General features: G+C 46.9%; 1 protein-coding gene across 5 annotated transcripts in view; it reads right to left on the bottom strand.

Annotated features, from left to right (window-relative positions):
* The window catches only part of TENM4 (teneurin transmembrane protein 4), a 632,564-nt gene that overhangs the window by 53,331 nt on the left and 558,784 nt on the right, over positions 1–20,449 (bottom strand). For all 5 annotated transcript variants that reach the window (XM_088668429.1, XM_088668426.1, XM_088668427.1 and 2 more), the window contains 3 exons: positions 13,945–14,064; positions 8,800–9,061; positions 939–1,206 (listed from right to left, as the gene is read on the bottom strand). In XM_088668429.1, the coding sequence (XP_088524555.1) occupies positions 939–1,206; positions 8,800–9,061; positions 13,945–14,064 (650 nt within the window). The remainder of the gene's footprint in view (positions 1–938; positions 1,207–8,799; positions 9,062–13,944; positions 14,065–20,449) is intronic.

Genomic DNA, 20,449 nt, shown 5'->3' with positions numbered 1-20,449 from the left:
AGGTGAGCAGCGAGTGGGGAAAAAGCTCCTTACTCTCTCTCTTTCTCAGCGGCTGGAGGCTGATGTTTGTCTAGGGGCAACAGAGGGTACCCCAGTTATGGAGTGTTAAGGAAAGAAGGAAGTTGCTGCAGGATCAGGCCCAAGGCAGCTCTAGCTCAGCATCCTGTTCTCACAGTGGCCAGCCACATGCTCCAAGCAGGAGCTGAGGGTCACAGCATTCTCCCTGCCTGCAGTTCCCAGGAAATGGTAAAAAAAAGCAGGCTGAGCAATATTCCTTGCTCTGCCCATGATAATTGCTTAAGTCGTGGATGTAGGCTGGCCCAGCTTTTCCATTTGGAGGGGAGGAAGCAACTAAAATTCTCCAGCCCACTCCTGTTGAAGGGGTGGGGACCGTCACCATCAACAACCTTTCTCCTGCCATCATAGAAACCCTCGAAGTGACTTACATCAGACGTTTAAAAGCAATCGGCCCCCCGAAAAACCAAGCCAAGCAAAGCGTAAAAGAAGAACAATGAGCAGCAGATTAAAAAGAATAAATCATACACCCAAAAGAGCCAGGAAAAAAGAAAAGAAATTAATGAGTTATGAGCTGGGCCGAAGGCATGCAAAACATAAAATGGTATTTAGAAGTGCCAGGAAATCAACAAGGTGGAAGCCGGGTGGATGTCCTGGAGCAAGGAGTTCCACAGTTCAGGAGCAGTGACGGCAAAAGCCCTCTAGCACAGGCATCCCCAAACCTGGCCCTCCAGACGTTTTGGGGACTACAATTCCCACCACCCTTGATCACTGGTCCTGTTAGCTAGGGATGATGGGAGTTGTAGTCCCAAAACATCTGGAGAGCCGAGTTTGCCTAGCGTGTTCCTGTCTGCCAGATGGTGGGAGGTGCCAAAGCGCCCCAGGCAACTGAATGTGATAAAGGATGGAGAGTCAGCTCTTACCAAAGGCCTCTGATAACCCATACACCTTCTGGTTGTAGACGTCGGTCTTGTCCCATATGAAGTAGTAGGAGAGATCCGGGGCTGCAGCGAACCACTTCCTGAATAGGCGTCCCTCTACGGCTACCATGAGATGGACTTTCATGAGGTTGAACGGGATGGTCGGATGGGTCAAGCTGATCCTCAGGACCGATTTGTAGCCGGGCGTACGGCTGCTCAGGTAGCTCAGCTTGATTTTGCTGCCTGAGATTTTAATCTCTTCTTGCAAGGCCTGGAAAAAAAGCACCCCACCACAAGAAAAGGGTGTTATTATATCACATCCTGAGCAGTTAAAGAAACATACACAGAGCTGCGATTTATGAGATGTGCATTTCTTAAAAAGAAGAAGAAAGAAAACTGATTTTATGGATAGAACTCTGGTTTTATACACTCACATAAGACACACCAATAAGAAAAAATAATCTTATCCATCCATCCCTTGAACTCAGCAGGACTTACTACTTCAGGCACCCCCAAACTGCGGCCCTCCAGATGTTTTGGCCTACAACTCCCATGATCCCTTGCTAACAGGACCAGTGGTCAGGGATGATGGGAATTGTAGTTCAAAACATCTGGAGGGCTGAAGTTTGGGGATGCCTGTACTACTTCTTAGTTGCTATAAACAGAACTGTGGTATTATTCTTATCAGCATGCCCTTCACTCTAAGGTCCCACAGAGGGTTGCGACAATTTAAAAGATAACATAAAGGTTTAAAAAACCTACAATTGCAAAACACACACACACACACACACACACACCCATTATGGCACCATGAACCATAATGGATGTCTTTATTTGCATGAACACACACAACAGGTCTACAGCGTCCCTGTGATCTGCGGGGAATTTTGTTCTAGCAACCTGAAGATTCAGAAGCATTTGGTGGTTTTTTTCGTTCGTTCAAGGCTTCGAGATTTCTTGAAAGCAATGTTCCTTCTGCAGGTTGAGCTTGTTTTCTCCTGCTCTGGAGGGTAGGACGCGAACCGGTGGCTTCAAGCTACAAGAAAGGAGATCCAAAACGAACACCAGGAAGGACTTTCTGACAGTAGTAGTAGAAGAAGAGTTTGGATTTGATATCCCGCTTTATCACTACCCGAAGGGGTCTCAAAGCGGCTAACATTCTCCTTTCCCTTCCTCCCCCACAACAAACACTCTGTGAGGTGAGTGGGGCTGAGAGACTTCAGAGAAGTGTGACTAGCCCAAGGTCACCCAGCAGCTGCATGTGGAGGAGCGGAGACACGAACCCGGTTCCCCAGATTACGAGTCTACCGCTCTTAACCACTACACCACACTGGCTCTCAGTAAGAGCTGTTTGACAGTGGAATGGTCTTCCCCAGAAGGTGGTTCAGGATCCTAAGGAATAATCCTACACAAATCCGGAGTGGAGGTCCTAAGACGGCTGGACGGCGCCTTGTACGCCTCCTTCTGGCAACTCCTGCAGCCAGGCTGGTACCAAATGTCTTGCTCTGCTTTCCTTTGGACCACATCAACGAGGTTGAGGGTGTGTGTGTCTTGTCATCTGGACAGCTCAGGACCTCAATAAACACTCCAGGGATATAACACCGGTGCCACTACACAGCAGTTTAACTTCACCCCCCCCCCAAAGGCACACTCCGTTGTCTCTCGGGGCAGATGAATTCCAACAATAAGAATTTCCGCAGCAAATATTTCTATTTGATCAGAAGGCAGACAGGGTAGCCAATGCAGTGCTCTCCAAATGGTACTGGGGCTTCTTCTTTTCCCCAAATAATTTTTATTCATTTTCCAATATTACAAAATCACAAAAACAAAAACAAAACATAAAAAAGAACATATCAATTCTTGCATTTTTTACTTAACATGGTTGACTTCCTCAATTCCCCCCCTCACTGGTTCCATTTTAAAATTCCAATTAAGCAATTTCCATTTTATATCTTAAATCATTCTAACACATTTTATCATTATCACTCAAATATTCTCTTCTAAAAGCATCATCTATTCTCCACCAATAATTAATCAATTCATCCAAATCAAAATTTATTTTCCCGTCCTTGCATCTTCTATTTCTCCCCTTAGCCTGCAATTTATTACCAAGAAATTTCCATAAATTTAAATATTAAGGTACAGGGACTTCTAACTCCCATCACCCCTAGTCAGCGTGGCCAAAGGTCTGGGCTGATGGGTGTTGTAGTCCAATCTCATCAGGAGGGCACCATCTTGGCTATCTCTGGTGCACATTTTCAATGCAGGGTCTTAGATTGTGTGTGTGTGTGTGTGTGGATACATTGCATAAAGTTAGGCAATCACTGGTGGCTCAGGAATAATTGATGCTTCACACAGCATGACCCGTTGATGGAAAATGCCTTTTCTAACATAGTGCCTGCTGTGGGGCACATATGCATAACTGAGAAAGAAATAAAACAATGCCCCCCCCATTGAGCTATTGTTTTTTCATGCATTCAGATTCATCTAAACTTAAGCAATTCATTGATTAGTCGAATTAAATCTCATATATTTTATCAATGGAGAGATCTTTGATTAGGTAAATCCTACTAGTTTTTTTTCATCTGTCTCCAAGCCACTTTAAATTGTGAAAATAAATAAATAAATAAATAAAAAGGGCTGCTTTGAGCTACTAGCAAGGACCCCAAAATATTTCCCCGAAGTGATAATTTATAAGCCCAGAGCTTTTTGCATCTCTCGACAAACTGATAGACCTGGAAAGTTAATAGTGTCCTTTTTCTTGATCTCATACATATTTACTTTCCCCGAATGCAGCCTTTTCAATTTACATAGCTTGCTGGGTATGAGGCGAAAAAACAACAGAACTGGGAAAAGCCAGGAACTTGTCTTTTTCTTTTCTTTTTTATAAAAAAAGTTATTTTACAAGCTTATCTGCCAGGCATGCTGGACTCCAACGCAGCCAGTTACAAGCCGAGGAAGGGGAGGTGGCCCTTTAATGCAATCTGTCTTCGCAGTCAGCTCACATGGGAGAGAAAGCGCTGTTTGCAACATCTTGCCCCGATGCTGTGTTATTAAATTATTGCTTCGTTCCGCCGTGGCCCATCTTCCTTGCCCGAATGCAGTGTCTCATAGCGAAGGTCAGTTGTGGGAGAAAGCAAAGAGCAGCGAAAGGCTTTGGTGCAAAACGATGGAAGGAATTCCAAAATGGCAGCACTTCGGAACATCATGCGGTGCAGTCATTCCTCCTCTGGGAGCCACTGTGGAAACACAATCTTGACTGTCTGTCTTCAGGTCCTATGGCAGACTTTGGGCTTTAACATTTCTGTGGCACCCTAGGCAGTGACAAAATTCGGTGCCCCCCTTGCCTCTCGCCTTCAATTGTTCATCATTGCTGCAGCATCCCCCTCTCGGTTCGGTGCCCAGTGCAGGTGAACCCCCTAAATCTACCTCTGCCAGACACTGACACGGGTGGTGCTGTGGTCTAAATCACTGAGCCTCTTGGGCTTGCCGATCAGAAGGTCGGTGGTTCGAATCCCCGTGACGGGGTGAGTTCCCGTTGCTCTGTCCCAGCTCCTGCCAACCTAGCAGTTCGAAAGCACACCAGTGCAAGTAGATAAATAGGTACCGCTGTGGTGGGAAGGTAAACAGCATTTCTGTGCGCTCTGGCTTCCGTCACGGTGTCCCGTTGCGCCAGAAGCGGTTTATTCCTGCTGGCCACATGACCCGGAAAGCTGTCAGTGGACAAACGCCAGCTCCCTCGGCCTGAAAAGTGAGATGAGCGCCGCAACCCCATAGTCGCCTTTGACTGGATTTAACCATCCAGGGGTCCTTTACTTTTACCTTTTTACCTAGTCAAACAGTCCTCTCTTCTAACTGAAGGAGTTAAGTGGGTAGGTTTCTCCCTAGAGTTGGCCTGCCTGCCACCCACACACCCAGTAGGTTCTCCTCACTTAGGGACATGTGGTCTAAAGCACTCAGCCTCTTGGGCTTGCCAATCAGAAGGTCGGCGGTTCGAATCCCCGCGACGGGGTGAGCTCCAGTTGCTTGGTCCCACCTCCTGCCAACCTAGCAGTTCGAAAGAATGCCAGTGCAAGTAGATAAATAGGTACCGCTGCAGCGGGAAGGTAAACGGCGTTTCCGTGCGCTCTGGTTTTTGTTGCACCAGAAGTGGTTTAGTCATGCTGGCCTACATGACCCGGAAAGCTGTCTGTGGGCAAACGCCATCTCCCTTGGCCTGAAAAGCGAGATGAGCGCTGCAACCCCATAGTCACCTTTGACTGGACTTAACCGTCCAGGTTAACCTTTTACCCGTCTGCAAGGTATTCCCACATGGCAGGGTTGGGGTTGCCAGCCTTCATGCCACGTCTGCAGACATCTTTGTACCACAGAGTTGGTCTGCCAACGGGCCTGGTGCCTGAAGCCAGCTCCCCGTGGAGCACGTCCTTGGGGATCCTGCCATTTTCTATTTTGTGGGCATGACCACGTCAGGTGCTGTGGCACGAGTGTAAACATGCTGGGAACGTGGGCTTGGGAGAGCACATCTATGCTTGAAACTCTGTCCTGCCATGAGATACCCAATATCTCCCTGATGCAGCACATTTGGAAGTTGTTGAGGTGCCTCTCCTAACGGTTTTAAGTTGCCCATTACTCACTTCCATAAAGCTGCTTCTTCTTCTTCTTCTTCTTCTTCTTCTTCTTCTTCTTCTTCTTCTTCTTCTTCTTCTTCTTCTTCTTCTTCTTCTTCTTCAATTTTTATTTATTTATACTATTCCGAAATATACATTTCACTGCTTTTAACAATCATTTTAACTTTTTAAAACTTGACTTCCTTCCGCCTCTTTCCGCAGTTCCTTAACTTTTATTTTTAATACTTTCTGCATATCCAAATTACCTTAACTTACTCATTTATTTATCTTCTTTAAATGCCGTGTTTCTCCGAAAATAAGACACCATCTTATATTTATTTTTCCTAAAAAAAACCCCACTATGGCTTTTTTCCAGGGATGTCTTATTCTTTTCCTCCTCCTCCTCCTGCCGCGGCCGGCATTGCTGCTGCGCCGATCACTATGTCTTATTTTTGGGGTATGGTTTATATTCCTTGAATGCGTAAAAATCCTGCTACGGCTTATTTTATGGCTATATACTCTTATTTAGGTGCAGGTTATTACAGTAACCCAGCCAGTGTTTTTATCTGCTTACAATTTATCTGTAAATATTCAACAAACCATTTCCATTCTTTTATAAAAAGTTTTGTTATCTTCATTTCTTATTCTTCATTTTGCCATTTCTGTGCATTCCATAAGTTTTTGTATCCATTCTTCCTTTACCGGGACCACTACTTCTTCCCATTTTTGGGCAAGTAACTTTCTTTGCCGCTGTCGTCGCATACCTGAATAAATTCCTATACAATTTAGGTAGTTCTATCCCTACAATTCCCAAGGGATAGTCTTTTTTATAAAGCAGCATTCTCAACCCACAAGCCAGGCAGGTTTCGCACTGGGATCTCCCTCTGTTTCTGAAAAATCTCACCCCATTGCTCCTTTCACCCAGTGGCTGCTGAGCATGAACAGGAGGTAGGAAAGGCATTGCAAGATGCCAGATAATTTGGATTCCTTTTGCCTGCTTTATTCCCCCTCTCTGCACGCTGCAAAGCCTTGAGTGATAATTTCTGAGTCCCTTTTCTTTCCTACGTTTTCCTCCCATCGAATTGTAAATAACATAGCTCTGGGAATGAAGGGGTTTTTCCCTCCTTCTCACAAGCAGAGACAATTGCAGATTGTCTCTGCTGGTGACTGTTGTTAACCGGCGTTTCCCTGCCAGTCGATCAGATACGGGCAGAAACAAATAATGGCAACGTGAGCAGCAAGCTTTAAATATTAAAAATATGCAAATGCCTATGCAAATTAGTCCGAGACCCCGAGGGGAAGTAAGCATTTGTGCAGAGAGAAAAGTGTGTGTGTGTGTGTGTGTGTGTGTGTGTGTGTTTGTATAAGGAGGGGAAAGGCCATGTGTACTTTGCTTGAGTAACACAGGAGGCTGGATTTTTTTACAAGTCAAAACCGCTGGTGCATCTAGCCCAGTTGTGTCTACTCTGACTGGCAGCAGCTCTCCAGGTTTCAGGCAGGACTCTTTCAACACCTTATGCAAGGATATCAAGGACTGGAAATAGGACCTTGTGCATGCAAAGCATGGACACAACTCCCCCAAATGCTAAAACCCTGCTCCCTTTTTATATGCAAAGCATTAAAAGAGTTGTATCAGGTTGAAAAGGGGGGAGGAATGCTATGCGAGTGGCTGTTTAACCCTCTCTTTGAAGGCATTGGTCTATTAAAGATTCTCCCCGGTTGTTGGTTTTCTGTTGTTTAAGGAAAGGGCATTGTCCCCCTGTATCTTTTTTCCCTCTCATGGGAAAATGGTAGCTGAGGAGGAGGATTTTGAACAGACAAATTGGGGGCAAGGGAAGTGTTATCCTTGCTTGCCCCTCCTCGAAACACATTGGTTCTCAAGTCTACCATCCGTGGCTGCTTTGCATTTAGCAGTGCCTGCCCAGCAAATAAACTACAGTGCTACCTTGGTTCTCCAATGCCTTGGTACTCAAACAAATTGGAGCCCAAACACTGCAAACCCAGAAGTAAGTGTTCCGGTTTGCGAACTTTTTTCAGAAGGCGAACGTGCTCCGTTTTGAGTGCCACACTTCCATTTTGAGTGCCACACTTCCGTTTTCAGTGTTACGCTGAGGTCTGTCTGTTTTTGCTATTCATTTTGTGTTTTTGCGGCTCTTTTTTGTTTGTTTTTGTGACTGTGTGGAACCCAGTTCAGCCACTGATTGTGTGACTGCAGTACATTGTTTATTGCTTTCATTTTGTGGATCAATGGTCTCGTCAAATAGTAAAATTCATGTCAAATTGCTGTTTTAGGTGGTATCTGAAGAAGTGTCCGTGCACATGAAAGCTTATACCCAGAACAAACTTAGCTGGTATCTGAGGTGCTACTGGACTATTTTTTAATTTTTTATTTCAACTGCGTCAGACCAACACGGCTACCTACCTGAATCTAGAATACTGTTTTAGGTGTTGTTTTTAAAAGTCTAGAACGGATTAATCCATTTTGCATTACTTTCTATGGGAAAGCGTGCCTTGGTTTTGGAACGCTTTTGGTTTTGGAGCCGACTTCTGGAACGGATTAACTTTGAGAACCAAGATACCACTGTACATGCAACATGTAGTTTGGCCTTTTCACAAGCAAAGGCGTTTATAATTAGACAAGGCTTTGGCTGGCCCATAAGCTGACTTATAGATGTGCTAAAATTTGGTTTAACTGTTTTTTTTAAGTGTCTTAATTTTTTTAAATCTGGCATTATCACTGCTTTAATCTGTGGGTTAAACCACAGAGCCTAGGGCTTGCCAATCAGAAGGCCAGCGGTTCGAATCCCCGCGACGGGGTGAGCTCCCGTTGTTTGGTCCCAGCTCCTGCCAACCTAGCAGTTCGAAAGCACATCAAAGTGCATGTGGATAAATAGGTACTGCTACAGCGGGAAGGTAAAGGGTGTTTCCGTGCGTTGCTCTGGTTCGCCAGAAGCGGCTTTGTCAAGCTGGCTGCATGACCTGGAAGCTGTACGCCGGCTCCCTTGGCCAATAACGTGAGATGAGCGCCGCAACCCCAGAGTCGGTCACGAGTGGACCTAATGGTCAGGGGTCCCTTTACCTTTACCTTTAATCACAACACAATATTTTGTTAATGCTGGTTCTAACGTATGTACGTGTCCATTTGGCTTGCTCATTTTCCCCACGTTGAGCTGGGCTCTGAGACCACAACCTCCATGCTCAGTACCAACAAGCAGGACCTGCGATCAGAAATGCCCTTTCTCCCCCTTGTGTCCTACCTGTATCTCCGGGACGATGGGACCTCTCTCTGAGCAGGAGCTGGCGAACGCCGTCAGAGGGGAAGGCGAGACCACAGGGTTGGGCCGGGCAAAGTTGCTCAGGTCGCAGCTGGGGATGTCGTTCTCTTCGTGTCTCATGACGATGGTCTCCATGACAAAGAAGCGGTCCCATGGCAGCCAGAGGGTGTGCTCCTGGGTGATGAAAGGTGCCCGTTCGAAATGCAAGATGATGGAGATGCCGCCGTTGGTCACCAGGTCAAAGCTATCAATGTAAACACAAGAACCAGGCGTTGGAAATCTGTGCAGCTCAACCCTTCATTGAGCTTCCCAGTTCCTGGGTCACGCTGGAAAGTAACCACCGGACGGAACCTATGAACCAGTCTAATTTAAGCGGTGTACACAGGGAGCATTTTGTTATAGAATCCATGGAAACTACCATACTTTTCAGTGTATAAGACTAGGTTTTTTTCCTCTAAAAATTGTGCTAAAAAGTGGAGGTTGTCTTATACATGGATAGTGCATAGTGAGGACATTTGATTGGTTGCTGCTGGTGCTGTCAGCGGGCATTGTGCGTGTTATTGGTTGCTGTGTTAATGGGTGGTGTTGATTGGCTGCTGTTGAGGCAATTGGGCGGGCGATTGGCAGCGTCTGCCGGCAATGGGACAGACGAGAGGTGGATTTTTGTGGCGCGTGAGCGATTTTCAGCAACCCCGCCCCCCCACGAAAGCTCAACAACTCTGGGTAATCCCTCCCAAAAAAATTCATCAACTCTGGGCAACCCTCTGCAAAAAAAGTGCCACCTCCCCCTGTTTTCTTAAATTTGAGTCCCCAAAAATAGGGGGGCGTCTTATACACGGAAAAATATGGTAGTTGTTATTTTTTTGTCTGCACACTATCCAGATCTATGGAGTATTCTTCGCGCCTGAAAAGCGCTTCCCGAGAAACTGGCTTCGTTTCGAAAAGAAACATATGTTGCAGATTGATTCTGCAATCCCCCACAGCGTGTCAGCTTGGCAACGAATGAAAGCAGACATAGGGGGTCCCAAGAACGTATTCACACCTGTCCAATGGTGCTTTGGGTGGGCATACACCTAGGCTGAAACCACCAAGATTGCTGGACTATATAAAGAAGACGCTATGGGGGGGAAAAATTGAGATTTTCAGAGGTGAATATTCTCTTGAACTGTATACCCAATGTAAGGAAATTGACAACAGGACAGTGAGAATGGATTCCATGTGCCCTAATGGTGGCTGAGAGACTGATGCTGATGAACCGGAAGAACAGAGATACGATTCTCCTTGGCTCAACAACACGGCAACATTGGCAACTTAAGAATGGACAGCTTATTGACACAGACTTTCTTTGGATGAATACAATGATACCTGGAAAGAGCTTACAAAGAATATAAATGTAACACACACACACCCTTTTTTCAATCTCACTCACTTTTTTATTTCTTTTCTCACTCGGTCTTTTTATAAATGAAATTATTCCAATAAAATGTCAATAATAATAAAGATTGCAACCACCTCTTCTTTCTCTATGCACCTGGGCAAGTGCAGGATAACCTCATTAAGAGGACAGCTTCCCACTGTGTATAAAACACAGTGGTGCCTCACTTAACAAATGCCCTGCTTAACTAAATTTCCGCTTAACGAAAGGATTTTTCGAGCGGAGATTGCCTCGCTAGACAAATTCATTTTATGAAAAATTCATCTAGCGAATCGCGGTTTCTCATAGGAATGCATTGAAATTCAATTAATGCGTTCCTATGGGCAAAAAAAAATTCAAAAAAAAATTCAATGCATTCCTATGGGATTCGCTAGACGAATTTTTCGTTATAAGGGAAGACCCATGGAACGAATTAAATTCGTATAGCGAGGCACCACTGTAACTACACCCAGCCTTGGTTGACGGCAGTCTAGAACAGGGGTTCCCAAACTAAGGCCCGGGGGCCGGATGCGGCCCAATCACCTTCTTAATCTGGCCCACGGACGGTCCGGGAAGCAGCATGTTTTTACATGAGTAGAATGTGTCATTTTATGTAAAATGCCTCTCTGGGTTATTTGTGGGGCATAGGAATTCTTTTCTTTTCTTTTTTTAAATATAGTCTGGCCCCCCACAAGGTCTGAGGGACAGTGGACCGGTCCCCTGCTGAAAAGGTTTGCTGACCCCTGGTCTAGAATGTAAACAGCATGGTAAGGATAGGCACAAACAGTTCCACATTGGGGGAAACCCACCCTTTTGTGCTTTGAACAGGTTAGTGTGTCCACAGCCTTACAGCTCTGGAGACGAAAACCTGGGATCATCCCAAATGTGTGCTTTAGACAGGATAGATTCTTTTCTTTTTTGGCATAAAGTGATAATAAAACACTTCCATTTTTAAAAAAATCTTTTTTTCAAAATATATATATAAATGAAGTGAGATGTTTATTCTGCAATTCAAATAGGGACATCAAAAACTCTGGCCGCTCGCTTTTAAAAGCCTCCGTTTGTTGCTTGCCAGCGAAATGAAGAGCATTTAAGTCTTGACGAGGGCATTTTTTAAAACAGTTTTAACATTTTTAAACATTTTTAACAGTTAGTTAGCATTTGGCAAAGCCTGGAAAGCAGCCTGGGGCTGAGGATGAAATGTCGTGGTCGGGGGGGGGCGGGGTGACTACAAAAAGCACTGGGGTTGTTTTCCTTTTAAATACTAAAAAATAAAAAGGAGTTCAACAAGCGGCTGGAAAAAGAAGGGTCGTTTATAAATGAAAGCATCTCTTCTTTGCCTCACTGGCAAGCGGAGTTGCCAGGAACAGTGAACTCTAATGAGCTTTAGAAATGTGCTTCCTTTCGGCACAGCCGTGAAACTGGGCTGAGGGAAAAAAGGGAAGGAATCGATCTCAAGCAGGCGACGAAAACACAGAGGCTACATTGTTGTTGCGGGAGATGCAGCTAAGTCATCGGCTCCTGCCTTCGCCTTGAAGTTACCTTGATGAGGCCAAGAAGCGATGAAGGAACGAGAAAGAGAGATAAGACCCACACCGGTGGAATCAAAACGAAAACCGGCAGCAAAACTCTCCTCCTATCAAGAAGCATCAAAGCGTTCTCTCTGACAAGAGGATGGCCTGGCCTTTGCGAAAGCTCTTTCAGAAGCGTGCGGTCTGCAGGCCTACCTAGTCAACGGCTCAAAGCGAGAATTTTGTTGTTGAAAAAAGAAGAGCGAGTTTTACAGCTTGGCCCTGCGAACTTTTCCGCTGAGGTGGAAATGCACGCAGCCTTAGCGGCCCTCTCCCTAGTCCCCTTGGAACGCCCCACTCCTCCGTTCTCCTGGCACGGCTGGGACTCAGCCATGGCACCCGGAAAACAGCCGGTGCTACTACTACACTGAGGTTTCCAATGTTTCAACGCAGCACGCACCTGAGATGCTTAAGAGGACACTGTGCGCTGCGCGATAAGGCAGCTAAAACCAGTGTCGGTGGGGAGGAATGGCAGGCTGGAAGCTGCCTCATATTGACAAAGGCCGCTGGTGCCTGTAGCTCGGCATAATTTACAAGGATTGCAACCATCTCTCTGGGGGTTCAGAGAGGAGTTTACCTGGAGACGATGGGGAATGAGCAAGGGACCTTCTGCAACCAAAGCAGATGCTGTACCACTGAATCATGACCCTTATACATCGAGGCAGCTTCACAAACCACAAAAGATCGCCATTATTATAACTCAAGCGCTTTCCATTGAATTTTCTGGAATTTGGCTGGTTTGGTCTTTTACTATCTACATCAGGCATTCCCAAACTTCGGCCCTCCAGATGTTTTGGACTACAATTCCCATCTTCCGCGACCACTGTTCCTGTTAGCTAGGGATCATGGGAGTTGTAGGCCAAAACATGTGGAGGGCTGCAGTTTGGGGATGCCTGGTCTACACCAAGGCCTTCCATGTATTGTTGGATTCCATTTCCCGCCAGGTCCAGCTTCCTTGGAGGTTTCTAAGCAGAGGTTGGATGACTGTCTTTAGTTTAGATTCCTGCATTGCAGGGGGTTGGATTAGGACAGTGTTACTCAACCAGTGTGCCTCCAGATGTTTTGGGACTACAACTCCCATCATCCCTAGCTAGCAAGACCAGCGGTCAGGAATGATGGGAGTTGTAGTCCCAAAACATCTGGAGGCACACTGGTTGAGAAACACTGGATTAGGAGACACTCTGGGGTTCTTTCCAACTCTATGATTCTATGCACAGCAACCAATCCCTACTTTTCCCACTGTAGTTTAAGCCAATTCTTTCCCTTATTTGCAATACCCCGTGGTAGGAAGTGCATTTACCTGGCTACCACTAAGTAGGATTGCCTATTTTCCCCCACCCATCGCCTAATAATAATAATATTAACAACAACAACAACAATTTATTATTTATATGCCACACATCTGGCTGGGTTTCCCCAGCCACTGTGGGTGGCTTGCAAAATAATAATAATAATAATAATAATAATAATAATAATAATAATAATAATGTGATAAAACATCAAACATTAAAAACTTCCCTAAACAGGGCTGCCTTCAGATGTCTTCTAAAAGTCCGATAGTTGTTTATTTCCTTGACATCTGATGGGAGGGCGTTCCACAGGGCGGGCGCCACCACCGAGAAGGCCCTCTGCCTGGTTCCCTATAATCTCACTTCTCGCAGGGAGGGAACTGCCAGAAGGCCCTCGGTGCTGGACCTTAGTGTCCAGGCTGAACGATGGGGGCAGAGATGCTCCTTCAGGTCTACTGGCCCGAGGCTGTTTAGGGCTTTAAAGGTCAGCACCAACACTTTGAAACGTACTGGGAGCCAATGTAGATCTTTCAAGACCGGTGTTATGTGGTCTTGGCAGCCGCTCCCAGTCACCAGTCTAGCTGCCGCATTCTGGATTAGTTGTCGTTTCCAGGTCACCTTCAAAGGTAGTATCGGGAGTAGCAGCTTTCCTCAGAAGTTGGAAGGGTCTGACTCCCCCACCTAATTCGCAGCCTACTTATTTATTAGTGCCAGTCCAGACCCAGCAAGGAATGAAAGGAATCTGCAAGCACCCTATGAAACAGACAAGCTGATGTTCATAGCCAAGCCTCTGCTTTGAAGCCAGCCTTGCACTTCATGCAATGAAAAGGCGGAAAGGGGCCCCCATACATACCTGCCATCCTGCCTGCTGATAGTGTAGCCGAAAAGAGGGTTGTTGACAAAGCTGATATTCACGCCGACGAGCGGGGTCCCGTCCGATGTCATCACCTGCCCACGAATCACACAGGGGTGGCTGCGCGGAGGAGAGAAAGCGTCAGAAGCTTATTTCTTAATCCTGCCCTCCCAGTGGCCAAGCGCCACGCCTGGAGGCTTTCAACAGTTTGAAATCGTGGTGCAATAATAAAAAAAATAGACATGTATTAAAACCGCAAAGAACTTGACAATAAAAAAAAAAATTGTGTGTGTGTGTGTAATATGGTACATTTGGAAATAGAACTGACACCAAACCTTCAAAGTCTTACAAATTTGCACTAAATCTTCAGTACAAAGCCCCAGTTCTGTGCTTTTGCTACTGCAACCTCCGTTTGCATATGGGTGTGTGGCAAAGGATGCATCTTATGAACCCTCCTGCCTAGAGGGGAAATCCCTCTAAGCACAGACTGGTGGAGCAGCTCAAATACGCGAGTCCCTGCCCCAAGCTGCCTGAAAGGATCCTGCCCAGGGAAAGCTTTATCGAGGTGCGGAAGAACCTCTCCCAAGTTGTTGGATCCCATCAGCCCCAGCCATCATGGCCACCGGTCAGGGATGTTGGGAGATGTAGTCCAACAGAATCTGCAGGTTCCCCATCACTACTAAGGCAGCCCATCTAGGAGAAGGAAAACTCTGACCCTAAACCTCCTATTCAGGAGAAGAGGCGGCGAAGGTGTAAACCCTACACAAATCCAGAGCGGAGTCCCTAAGGCAGTTGGACGGTGCCTTGTACGCCTGCTTCCGGCAACTGCTGCAGCCAAGCTGGTGCCAAATGTGTTGCTCTGCTTTCCTTTGGATCACATCGGCGAGGACGAGGGCGGGGGTCTTGTTGTCTGGGCAGCCCAGAACCTCCAAACACAGGGGCGTAGCAACGGGGGGGGGAAGGGGTGGGCCGCCCCTAGCTCCACTCTGTGGGTGGCAGCGGTGCCTCCACACCTCCACTGCTGATGCAGCCACCGCCATCGAGGAGAAGGCCCCAATGTCCTGGCTGCCATCCACCACTCAACAGAGTGGCTGGCCCGCCTGGCGGGGCGGGGCAGCTCGCCGTGCGAAGCTTGCTGGGCTGGGGCGGGGAGCAGTTGCCTTAAAACATGGGAGCCTGTCCTCTTATGGCGCTGCACTGCGCCCCAGCCCAGCAAGCTACGTGCGGCGAGCTGCCCCACCCCGCTGGGTGGGCCAGCCACTCCATTGAGACTGGCATGTAAAGCAGCCAACGGTGAGGCTCTGTTGGCTGCTTTACATGCCACTCAAGAGAGTGGCCGGGCCAGCGGGGTGGAGCAGCTCGCCGCACGGCGGAGCTTGCTGGGAGTGGGGAGGTCCTCTTCTCCGCCCTCCTCCCTTTCTGTCTCTGCTGCCGAACTGCATTCCTCGTGCTCTGTGTGTTCAGAGAGGAGAGGCAAGCGAGCAGGCCGGGCAGCCCGAGGTGCGCTCATCCTGGTGCACGCCGTGACATCAGGACGCATGCGTGCTGCGGAGCGATGCCCTGCCCCCAGGGACTGCTGCCCCGGGCAGCCAAGCGGCACCGTTCGCCACTGTCCACTGCCCAGCCTTGTGCCACAGGGCTGGTGGCTGTTAATGCAGAGGCTTGACTTCGCCCCTGGAGGCACACTCCATTTTCTCTCAAGACAGACAGATGCTAACAAGTGATACATGTTGTTGTTGTTGTTGTTTAGTCGTTTAGTCATGTCCGACTCTTTGTGACCCCATGGACCATAGCACGCCGGGCACTCCTGTCTTTCACTGCCTCCCGCAGTTTGGTCAGGCTCATGTTGGTAGCTTCGAGAACACTGTCCAACCATCTCGTCCTCTGTCGTCCCCTTCTCCTAGTGCCCTCAATCTTTCCCAACATCAGGGTCTTTTCCAGGGAGCCTTCTCTTCTCATGAGGTGGCCAAAGTATTGGAGCCTCAGCTTCACGATCTGTCCTTCCAGGGAGCACTCAGGGCTGATCTCCTTCAGAATGGATAGGTTTGATCTTCTTGCAGTCCATGGGACTCTCAAGAGTCTCCTCCAGCACCATAATCCAAAAGCATCAATTCTTTGGCGATCAGCCTTCTGATACATGGAACATACCAAAGAATTGCCGGCACATTTACGGGGATCTATGCACATTCACTGGAATCAAAGCTCGCCCTGTACGGCGCAAGGCAGTTTGCACCCTTCAGACGCAGAACTGGTGCCGTTTCTGGGAGATCAATGAGGTACTACTTCCTGTCACGTGATGATGACTGTTCCCATGGTGGGAGGCTGTGCCCCTCTGTATGAAAGCTGCTGGGAATTACAGGTGTGGAGAGCGCTGTGCCACTCAGGTCCTGCTCACCTGCTTCCTGTTATGGCCATATGGTTGGCCGCTGTGAGAACAGGATGCTCGGCTACGTGAGCTTTTGGCTTGATCCAGAAGAGCTCTTCCAGCAGAGCACGCTAGAGAGAAATACTCAGATTTTCTCTGAACTGGAAGGGGCAACAGGAGCAGGGGAGAGTGCTTCCTTTCTTCTTTCTCAGATTGGCTTGTTGAGCCGAGGGCTTCTTGAAGTGAGAAGGGATGATCGCCGACAAATGTGGCAACCATGCTTCTTCAGTCTCAACTGGGCACTGCGCCATCCCCCCCCTATTGCTCCCTAGTCTCCACATTTAGAACTGCTTTGATTTCCCCGTCACAGATCTGTTAGCAACGGATTGAAGCTTGATCTCTGCTACTGGTTATTCCTAGAATATCTAATCCCGCTCAGGCCAGTTCTCCTCCTCCGAAGAAAAGCCTCTCTCTGATCTTGTTCTCTCCTGGTCTGAGTTGCAGCCTAGAGGGTGGCAGGCTTGCCTTTGCCTTTTCATTTCATCTGCCTCTTTTATCTCAGGCCCCATCTGCGCACGATACAGTGAAAGGGGCGGCAGAGCACTTTAAATCATTGTCGCTTTCCCCAGAGAATTCTGGGAACTGTAGTTTGTTAGAGAGTTCTCTGCTCTCCTCTAGTAAGAGGGATCGATTGTTAAAACACTCTGGGAATTGTGGATCTGGGAGGGGAATAAGTCTCTCAACAACTCTCAGCATCCTTATTGACCTGCAGTTCCCAGAATTATTTGGGGAGAAGCCATGACTGTTTATAAAGTGATCTGATACCCCTTGTGTGGTGCAGAAGGGACCTGAGATTCAACCACACATTAATCCTTCTTCTACCGCAAGCCAGCTATTTTTTTTAATCATCTGCATGTCTTAAGTTTGTTTGCTGTTCAAGTAACTAATACAGTAGAAGATTGATTTACATGAAAGCAGTGACAGGATGTGAGTTTAGCTGGAGGGATACACACTCAGTCTTATAATATGTGTTGAAGTCAGAACAAAACCATAACTTGAGCCACTTTCTGAGACACATTGGCTTTTGGAGCTGGCATGAGAAATAAGGTAAGGGGTGCAAGAGGATACTAAGTTTGGGGTATTTCCACACAAAGACATACAGTGGTACCTCTGGTTAAGAACTTAATTCGTTCCGGAGGTCTCTTCTTAACCTGAAACCGTTCTTAACCTGAAGCACCACTTTAGCTAATGGGGCCTCCCGCTGCCGCCACACAATTTCTGTTCTCATCCTGAAGCAAAGTTCTTAACCTGAGGTACTATTTCTGGGTTAGCAGAGTTTGTAACCTGAAGCGTTTGTAACCTGAAGCGTTTGTAACCCGAGGTACTACTGTATATGAAGGTTCTGAAGTTTTTGAGGCTCTGGGAAGAACCTTGAAGTTTTTGAGGCTCTGGGAAGAACCATTTCAGTCCCAGGGTGGAAGAACACATTATAAACTGCCTGCATCAGCATAGAATTGTAGAGCTGGAAGGAACCCCGAGGGTCATCTAGTCCAACCCCCTGCAATGCTGGGAATCGCCACTCAAGCGCCTGTGACATCCAACCTCTGCTTTAAAAAAACCTCCCATGAAGCAGAGTCCACAAAGTCCATGGATGCTTCAGTTGTGATTCCTACAATGAAGGGGGGTTGGACTAGATGGCCCCTGGGGGTCCCTCCCCACTCTACAACCCTACGATTATGGGCAGAAAGACAGCACAGCAGAGGCAAAGCTGGGTTAGAGATGCACTAGTTCTGCTTGCACGAGGCGCATTCAGCAGCTCCCACAAGAGGTAGCGACAGACAAAAGGAGGCAGTTCTTCACACAGCACAGATTAACCTATGGAACTCATCCCCACAGGAGGCAGCGACACCCACCAGCTTGGATGGCTTTAAAAAGAGGATTGGATAAATTTGTAGAGGAAAAGGCTGTCCATGGCTGCCAACTCAGGACCGCAATACCTCAAGGACCGCCTCTTTCCATATGAACCTACCTGGACTCTGAGATCCTGTGCCCCCCCCTCCTTGAGAGGTATGGTGGGTGGCAACGTGAGAACGGGGCCTTCTCTCCAGTGGCTCCCTGTCTCTGGAATGCTCTCCCCAGAGAAGTTCGCCTAGTGCCTCCATTATACACCTTTAGGCGCCAAGCAAAAACGTTCTTTTTTAACCAGGCCTTTGGTTGATTTGATGGACATCCGGTGGCCATTTAAAATGTGGCTCTTTTGGGGAGTGAGGGGTTATTGGGTTGTTGTTTTTATTTTGGTTATATATTTTGTAGTTTTCTATTTTGATTTTGTTCTGTGAACCTCCCTGAGACCTCCGGGTATAGGGCGGTATATAAACTCAATAAATAAAAATAACAACTCTGATAGCTACATTCCGCCTCCATCTCCAAGAACGGCGATGCCCCTGAATACCAGTTTCCAGGGCCTAATACAAAGGCAGAATGCTGTTGAGGATTCCCATTTGGGGCACCTTACTGGCCACTGGGAGAACAGGAATTATTTATTAAATTTGTATACCCGCAGATCTCAGGGTGGTTCACAAAATGAAGTTGCATTTGTCAAGGAGGGCGCGGGGCTGATCCAGCAGCCGAAATACAGTCCCTTCTCCTGCCTCATCCTCCTGTGGTATAGTCCCACCCCGAATCTGGATTTAGAAAGAGGGAGGGAGGTGGCGAAGCCTTCCCTGCACTTGAATGAAGGGAGCCCAAGAAGGATGGGAGGATGAAGAAGGAACCTTTGGTCACATGTGGTGGACATGCCCCAAAGTAAAAGACTTCTGGGAAAAGATTTACAATGAGTTGAAAAGGGTGTTGAAAAACACATTTATTTTTTTAAAAAACCAGAACCCTTTCTACTTAGAATAGTAGGGGAAGAAGTCCCCCCCCCCAAAAAGATATTACTTTCTTTCTGTATGCCACAGCTGCTGCGAGGCTACCCCTCGCCAAGAATCGGAAGACTCAAGATATACCAAGTATAGACGATTGCCAGATAAAGATGACAGACTTTATGGAACTTGCTGAACTGACTGGGAGACTCCGCGACCAGGAAGAAGAGACGGTGGAAGAAGATTGGAAGAAATTCCAATGATATTTGAAAAAAAATATGGTGACACTGTATTTAAGATCCCTTAGGGAAGTAAATATAGGCTTTCGGTGTAAAGGTAGAATGTAGGTTAAGTATAGAATTAGTGCAGAAATGGTTTATTTGTAAATTGTATGAAATTGCCAAAGATGAATAGAAATGAAATTTAGATGGAGGGGACTGAGGGAAGTCACCTAATGATGTTAAGGAAAGTTATGATTAATGAGAAGTAATTTTTTTGTGTTGTTTGTTTTATTTGTATGTATAAAATGAATAAAAAAAGAAGGATGGGAGGATGAAAAATGAAGAGGAGGTTTAAGTCCTACACTTTGCCTGATATTTCTCCCCCCTTTTTTTCTATTTCCCCCAAGTGATAAAACTTACCCCGTTTGGGAAAAGCAATTAACGCCATGCCTTGTCAGCACCTGGCCTCTACTCGGTCACCCCGTCCTTTCTGGAGGCGAGACCGCTTCTCCCACAATGCACCGAGCCCCACAGGAACCTGGTTAATGCTAATTTAGTCAGTCGTTTCCTTCAGAAGACCTTGGTCTAAATGCAATTACACTGCAAACAAGCTAACTGGTACTGCAAAGAACCCCCCCCGCCCTCTGCTCTGCCCAGGGAAGTCTCTCGATATATGTACATAAAATTACCCCTCCTGTTAATAGGAGGAGATCTCTTTCAATCAGTCTTGCCTTGCCAATATGGAATGCATATTCGGTAATTTAGCAACACTTATTTCCACCCCACCCTTGTAGCCGAAGCCTCGGCAATCTGATGAATTATTAACATATTTCCTCTTATGAATTTGCTTGCCTTTTAAAGTCATTTTGGAGATTGTTTTGATGCAAGGCTGGAGAGCTCTCTTTTCACTGAAAGCAGCTATTTAGTCAGCGTTTTTAATTAGTCCTTCCCAAAGGGGCCTTCTCTAGTAGTTTTTTTTAATGACCTTTTGGGGTTTCTTAATATTTTGGGAATGGTAATTCATCGCTGGATTTCAAGAAAGCGGACGGCAATTT

The sequence above is a fragment of the Zootoca vivipara genome, chromosome 4, assembly GCF_965207765.1.
Source record: "Zootoca vivipara chromosome 4, rZooViv2.hap1.1, whole genome shotgun sequence".
Taxonomy (NCBI): Eukaryota; Metazoa; Chordata; class Lepidosauria; order Squamata; family Lacertidae; genus Zootoca; species Zootoca vivipara.
This window is presented reverse-complemented; position numbering and strand designations above follow the sequence as displayed.